The sequence below is a fragment of the Apis laboriosa genome, unplaced genomic scaffold, assembly GCF_014066325.1.
Source record: "Apis laboriosa isolate Shangri-la unplaced genomic scaffold, ASM1406632v1 scaffold13_cov153, whole genome shotgun sequence".
Classification (NCBI taxonomy): domain Eukaryota; kingdom Metazoa; phylum Arthropoda; class Insecta; order Hymenoptera; family Apidae; genus Apis; species Apis laboriosa.
Genome location: NW_025221370.1, coordinates 4,406,215 through 4,414,280, shown reverse-complemented (window position 1 = coordinate 4,414,280; position 8,066 = coordinate 4,406,215). Strand labels below are relative to the sequence as shown.

The following is an 8,066-nucleotide window of genomic DNA, read 5'->3' as shown; positions in this document are numbered from 1 at the left end:
TCGAGTGTTATGTTACCCAACGAGATCGTCGTTGAGACGAAAATATTCGCACGGATATCCATTTTTCAAGTTTTTTTCCCTTTCTTTTTTGTCGATGAATCATTTTGATCATGAAAAAAAGCTTCGTTCCCCAATCTTTTTCTGAGACGATATGTTATATGTTAAATAGCCAGAATTTAAATTTTTATAATATAGTCAATCAATATGCAACACCAATTAATTTAAAAAAAATATATATATATATCTTGATTAATAAAGCGTACGTGTAATATCTTATTTTTAAAACTGAGACCAGGTGAGGGAATTAAAAAATCAGACATTAAAAATCAGATATCGTACAATCACAATGCACGATATTCTTTTCTTTTAATATCATTTATTGTACATTGAAATGAACAAGCATTGAGAATTTTTTTATTATAGAATATGTAATATAAATTAATTACGATAAATGTAATTATTTATATCAGAATTCGTATGGACTAAATTAGAATTTCAATTTCGTATAAGTACATTATGATGAATATAAATTATTCATCGATGATTCGAATAAAATACGCAGAACCATCTTTAATAAAATAATGACGCAATTGAATCACACGATGAATAATTATTTTATCTTCTTGATAAGAATTGCACGATTCTAATTATCTTCTCATTTTTTCTTTTCTTTTTTATCATGTGCAATTAAATATACTTTGTAACACTTAGTATTCCTATGCATTTTAATATTTGTTCGCAGTTTGTAATTTATATTATCGTATAATTGATGATATTATACTATCGTATGATAATTGTAACTTTGCATATAAATTAGTGATGGCACGAAGTGAACTCAACTTTTTATCAATAGTTCGAAAAAAATAATAATAATAAAAATAACATTTTTAATTGTAACTTCATTACATTTCCAAATTGATTCGAAACATTTACGAATGGTATATTTGCGATAACTTTCTTTTTATAATATCGAAGTCGAGTGAAATCGTCATTTTTTCAGTTTTGAAACCAGCTTGCATAATCCTTACTGTTTGAAAGTATGAAAAAAAAAAAAAAAAAAAATCATCTCGCACGAATAATAATTAAATTCCATCGAGTAAACCTTCCATATTGAATTTCACTCGGATCCTCGGATAAACACTCGCTATCAAACTTGATCCCATCGCTAATTATAATCAAGGCTTTATGCATACTTACTGATAATATGCATATTAATAAAATCTATTTTCTCGGATCGGAAACCTGTTCGAACAAGTGTATAATGCAATGTATGTAAAATTTGTTCCGTTCCAAAGCGATTTCTAATCGATAAAACGCGCCTCGCCTCGATCATCGCTTCGAAAACATATAAAAATCTAATTCCGCTTAGTTACGTGATCCTTTTTTTTTTTTTTCTCCCCTCCCATTTTCATCAATGCAGTTATTTCCCCAGAATATGCGATCGACATATCGAAGGACTTTCCGCGTATTACGTATCTCACTTGCGTCCTCACCTTGAACGAGTGTCGATAGATCGATTTTTTTATTGCGTTGTTACCGTTCTCCAAACAGCGATCCGATTCAGATAACGATACACACATTTTGACAGATTTCTCTCTCGAAAAAGGGGCAATACCTTTCATCTTTCAATCTTAGTTTTAATTGCATTTTAAAAAATTGAGTTAGTTGCACTTTATGAGCATTTATAGTTGGGATTTATATATGCGCGAATCGATCGAAAATGGCGTGTGCGAAATTTGTTGTTGGGGAAGGCCAGGAAAATTATCAGACCGTGATAGTTGGCATGCGTGATAGGCACGCCGCTCGGTGTAATTGCAGGATAAGGCCAACTAGATCTATGGGAACTTTTTTGTATATCATAGGCCATGGGAACGTTTCTTCTTTGCCCGATGCGATGTTGCGTTGGCGCGTGTCGTTTCGATGAGATAAGTCGATAAGTTGTCGGATAAGTGGTCTTTTTTTTTCAATTAAAACTGTTTCCGTTGATGATGCGAACCGATCACAATTAAAATTCTCGTGGAATTTGGTATTTTCCATTTTTACGATCTTCCTTCATTAACTTAAAGATTAGAAAAATTATTATGCATTAGAATGATTTGAAAGAAAAATAAATTTGATTACTCTCGAGTATCGTAATAAATAAAGGTGAATAATAATCTCTCCTTTTGGATAGATGGTTTATTTCCATTATTTAGGTTTTTTTTACTTTCTAAAGGAAATTATTATCAGGAAAGAAGATTATACAATACGTATAAACGATAAAACAAATAATCAGTAGTATATTTTTTTTTCCTTATATTAAACACTTAAATTAATCGTTACAGTCCACTACTACTGTTATATCAATTGATTCAACATTCGATCCCCGGCTACTTTGCTGCCCTCTTTAGCAACGAATCCAGAGGAGAAGCGTTTTTCGTATCCTCTCGAAGGCGAAGATCGAGTCCTCTCCGAAGATTTAATCTCGGACAACGTTTCAGCCTCGCTGTTAGAAGCCGATGCCTCAGAGTTCTCGTTGACAGTCTTTTCTGCGGGCTTCTCAGTCGTCGTCACGGGTCGATGGTCGTAATGATGGCCACCGTACGGAGGATGCCAATGAACCGATGGAAAGTGATGGTAAAAATTCAAATAAGGCACGGATTTGATCCCTGAGAATAGGTGATCGTGGAATCCGTGTCCAAGACCACCGAAGAATGGCAGCAGAGGATAACCGTGCAAATTGAGACCCCCATAATGGGGGCCATAAGGTAGTGGATATCCAAATGGCGGATATCCGTGATACGTGGCATTATTACCCTGTCCATTTTCTGGTGTAACGATTTGTTCCGAATTTCCTTGATTATCAGCTGAATTCTGAGACGGTCGAACGGGTCTTCCGTGCTCGTGGAAATTTGGATAGAATGGTTGTTGGTGAGGACCAAACCTAGGATCGTGATAAAAGGATGGTGGACCGTACGGTTGTGGACCGGTTCCGTTACCATCGCTCTGCGTCTCTTTGTTATATCCCGGATGAAAAGTATGGTTGTAGGGGCGGGGATAGAATCCAGGAAATCCGTGATAGAAAGCATCATATGGAGGTAAACCGTAATGAAAACGAGGGCCGTAATCGTATCCCTTTAACGCAGTTTGACCTTGATTCTGATCTTCCAATCTAGATGGATCACTTTCATCTCGCCCATTAGTCGGAGTCACGTATCGATCCTCACTTTCCACGGGCCTCTCGCGAGGATAGAACTCTGGCTGTCCTTGAAACCCTGGTGTATAATAGGAATTATGAAAGGAGCCACGATAATTGAGATTATAAGGTCTTCGAGTTATCCTGGCAATCTGGTTATTATTCCCGTTTTCATCCGTGTTAATCTCTTGTTCGGGTGTTGTCGAATGTTGCCGAGGATCGACGGGTCTCTGAGTCGAGAGACGATGATAATGAAGATCTACTAATCTGGCATAATGATTTGAATCAGATAATGGATCGACGGGTTCAGGTTTGTATCTGAATCCAAGAGAAGGATAATGGAGAGGAGGTGGATTAACGTCTTCGTTGACGGAATTTTCTTTGGTATTGATTATATTAAGATTTCCAGGTGTGTTCACCTCGTTGTAAGGAATTCTTGAATTCACGGTGAATTCGTACGGTTTGTAGGAGGATACCGACTCGTGATATTTTGAATAACGTGGAGGATTTGTCGCGTAAGGATTCTGGAATAGTGTTTCTCCTTCGTTTGAAGAAGATTCGCGAGTGGATCGAGGGTAGCGATCAAAGGAGGCATTCGTCTCTGATCCTTCTGACTGATTGGTGACCATCTCCAACGGTCGCTGCGCATCTTGAATTCTTTTCAGAAGGTTACCGCTCGATGACTGGTTCACAGGTGAGTCTTGGTAATCGCTGAGCAAGGTCGTCGATAGAACCGAGGCGATGTTTCTGGCGAAAGACGTCAGCACTTCGGCACCTATTTCGCAACAAAGTGGTTTTTAAGCATTATTATTTTAATATCGTTCTTCTAAAACTCGAGATTTGAATAGAGGAACTTAAAATTTAAATTCTTTTTAAGATACTTTCAAAAATAGATTAATTTGAATATATTTTCATAATTAAAAATTAATTTAAAATAAACTGTAAGTTTCTTTCAATTATATTTTTACATTTATTATACTTTTAATTTTAAAAAATATTATTTTTGCAGATTTTCTAAAAAACAAGTGGGAAAAAAATTTGCCTTTGGCAAAATTTGTTGTTTAATGTAACATGCCGAGTAAATTATCAAGGAATTTTTTAGAAATGGAAGATGGAATGAAAATAAAATTAAAACATTCATTCATAGATAGATAAATTGAATTTTTCTTCGTTAATTTCGATTTAAACTTTTGCAATCTCTCGCATTCAAGAAGAAAATAATCGATCGCATTCGTTTCGCAGAAATTTCCCTTCTAAAAATAATCTCCATTGTTCTAAAAGTGGTTCAAGGGTGCGCACGGTGATCGTTAAAAGCGTTTTTCCCAGAACGAATAACAATCGACTTACTTAGACCATTTTTCGCCGCTTGCGCGTATTCCTGAAGGATCCATGGGCTCGTCAACACAACGACAATCTGCAACAAGAAGCGAAATAGATAACTTTCTTTCCAGATCCAGGAAAATCCAAGCTTCCCTTCTGAACTGCGTAATAGGGAGAAATAATGATGGGCTCGTGATGGCGCGCCCGGTAATTTACCGCAATACGACGTTTTATTTGTGATTGTGCAATGGATGAAAACGCACAAACAGTGAAGATCTACGCACTTTGTTTCCTACATGGTATAGTTATGTATACCACTATTGCCGATTGTGTAAATTTTGGGCGAACAATTGAGTTGAGACGGAAGAATATCTGGATTTCTGAATTGAAAAATCAGAATTGTCCTTTTCCTTTAATGATTGATCTGGATTTAAGAGTCACACAGTGAAATTATCCTTGGATTCTTTTTAATTCTTAAGAAACTTTCGAATCGAGGAATCGAAACTTTCTTTCGGATTTAATTTTGATTTAATTTTTCAGTTAATAAGATTTTTCATATTGACATTGAAAAATTGGAATTTTCTCTTTCTAGGTTAATTTCGATTTAGTTAACTCTTGACTTGAGTTATGGGATTAGATTTGAGTTCTTTCGTAAGTTCTCTTTTAATTAAGAATTTTACTCGAGATCGAGATAATCGAATTTTGAAGTATATGTATTTGTATGTCATTTCTCTCTTCATTCGTGTTATTTATATATATTTACGATACACGATCGTAAATAATTATGAAGATGACGAGTACTCACATTCTTTCACGTTTTATTTACACATTGTAACGTTCTCGTAATAGAAATTCATCGATGTATTTCTTCATTATTTCTCACGGTATTCGTTATCGAGGCTTGAAATGCTTGACGAATCAATCAATCGCGGCAAACTTGTATTACTTCCTGAAATCTTTGATATTCATGAGAACAAAAGTCGAGTAATTGAGAAAATGATCGATTGTATAACATTGATTTCGAAATACGCATGAAAGAAAGTAAGAAAATGGATTGTAATTATTGTACCGTCATTCGTCGCGGTTCGTATATAAGAAAATAACTTTGGTCTATTGTTACTTAGATTCTTTTTTTTTTTTTTATTGTAATTGAAATAATTTTCAAGAACTGGAAAGTATTTTTTCCTTTTTTTTTTTAACCATATCATAAGTTTTTTTCTTCTCTGAAAATATTCGCGCGACGTATAAATAGATCGAATTTAATTTTCAATTAAATAATCAATCGTCATTTTGGAAGAATAATTACGGTAAATATTGGAGCATTGGAAATTTTTCGAATAAACGCACCGTTTTATTTCAATTCGATTTTCCTTAACACTCTTATTTATAATTTGAAAATTTCTTTTTCCATCATCTTCTTCTGCGCTACACCGTTAAACATTTTATTCGTTATTTAATCACTTATATATTTAAACAAAAATTTTTCCTTCTTATTGTAATCCACACTTTCACACTTCTTTCATCATTCTTCCAAACAAAATGATTAGTTAATTGACTATTGAAATAGAAATTTATACAGGAAAAGTATAAATTACAAGTAGTTAAAGTAGATTACGTAAACGAGAAATATCATATAAATCTATTCGACACGTACCAATTGGCAGTAACTAAAATTACATCCCGTTTCATTCATGCTTTATTCATTGATGTGATTAATTTCTACGGTCGTAATAAAGCGCACGTGATCACTCACGATTTATACCCTCACCATGTACACCTCATGTCACTATCGCGATTTAAACTATAATAGAGCCCAAAAATGGCCACTTTTTTTTTTATGAAATTTCCAATAAAAGAAACACATCGTTTTCCATTCCAATCGTTCAATCAAAATCGATAAAATATTTCATTCAAGAATATCTTAATTTTCATTAATTAAATACACGCGTTTGTTTTTTCTTTAATTAAATGGCTGAGAAAATAATAAACACGATCTTGCGCACAATTAACCTCTTCTCGTTTTCATCTTTTATCGATAACGAAGACTTTATAGAATCTTCTCTGAAGATAGATTTACAATTAATTGCGTTGAATTCAAGTAGAACACGTTCCCAGAACACGAGTCATATATATATATACACTGTATCATATTGTTCCTCTCGGATCGTAATTAGCACGATTATGCAACGTTTAATCCTTTCTTTGCGCAAGGACATGCACTTGCGAATATGCACAGGTAAGAATCGCACGGCGGATGGGTCGTGGAAGATGGATTCATTAAAATTTATCCGACATGTGTACATGTGGCGACAACTGGTTGTCCTGCAGTTTGCAAATCGTAATAAATTATCGCGATTACGTAAATGCAATGTGTGCCAGATATCTGTATTTTATAATTAATCTGAATGTTGAGATGATTTGTACAAAAGTTTCTTTGAGAGGATATATATATTTTAATAATTTCGATCGAGACGATTGTATTTGTAAAGGTATTTGTAAATGACAAAAATAGAAATTTTAGAATAATTATTTTAGAATAGAAAATTTTTTTAAATAAACGTAGGCACAACAAGTGTACGTTTCTAATTTTTCACAATTAATAAATTCTAAATTTGAGATATGGAAATTGTACAACACTATTATTAACATATCGATCAAATCTTTCTCCAGGCTAACTGTGATAAGAAAATTGAATAATAATTATTCTTAAACTTAAACTGCACAAGAAGTTAAAGAAATTTAGCCATCTTTTAGATTTATTACACCTTAGGATTCTCTTCACTGTAACGATGCACCGTGTGTCAATTCTTAACGATTATTAATGATCGATGATATTCATCTGGTTTCGAACAAAGTATCTTTGAGAGCCGCGATACTCGATTTTCAAATATACATAGTATATAATACGAATTGACAATTTAAACAAACGTAATATTGAAAAAAAGAGCAAATTGATTATATAAAACTGAGAGCCTAAGGGCATCGTTAGAGGCGAACGAAACGAAAATTAATTTTCTCGATTCACGTTTGAAAAAGTAGACCTGTTACCACACACTGGTCATCGATGTAGGACGAATATCATCTTCGTGATTGCGAAACGTTCTTTTTCTTTTTTTTTCTTTTTTCTTTCTTTCTTTCTTTTTTTTTTTTTTTTTCCTCTCTCGCCAACGAGGATCGTATTAGCGTATCCACATACTCACGTGTAGAGGGTAATGCATCGTGCGTGCAGCTCGTGACGACTAACAGGCATACACCGTGCCCGATGTCATTTATACTTTCTCTCCATAAACGCTTTTTGCCCTAATTCAATTGATATAAGACCGATCAATTTTGCATATTTCATGCGTGAACGATATTACTATGTCATTTATTTATGCAATAATAATTAATATATATCGATGAGAGATGGATTATTTTCTTATAAGCTCGACGATGCAAAGGGGGTATATTTTATGCTACAATTGATATGGAAATAACCGATCGATTTATCATTTAATGTAATTTATAACGAATTTTTAATTCGTTATTTTTATATTCTTGAGTAATGCAGAGAAAGGACAAATTTAAAATA

At 33.7% G+C, this 8,066-nt stretch overlaps 1 protein-coding gene across 1 annotated transcript; it reads right to left on the bottom strand.

Moving 5' to 3' along the window:
• Positions 1-2,337: 2,337 nt before the first annotated feature.
• On the bottom strand, positions 2,338-7,713 carry LOC122721028. Its single transcript, XM_043948209.1, has 3 exons — positions 7,696-7,713; positions 4,523-4,589; positions 2,338-3,950 (listed from the first exon to the last, which is right to left on the bottom strand). The coding sequence occupies exons 1-3, from the start codon at positions 7,711-7,713 to the stop codon at positions 2,338-2,340; spliced, it is 1,698 nt and encodes a 565-aa protein (XP_043804144.1).
• Positions 7,714-8,066: the final 353 nt, after the last annotated feature.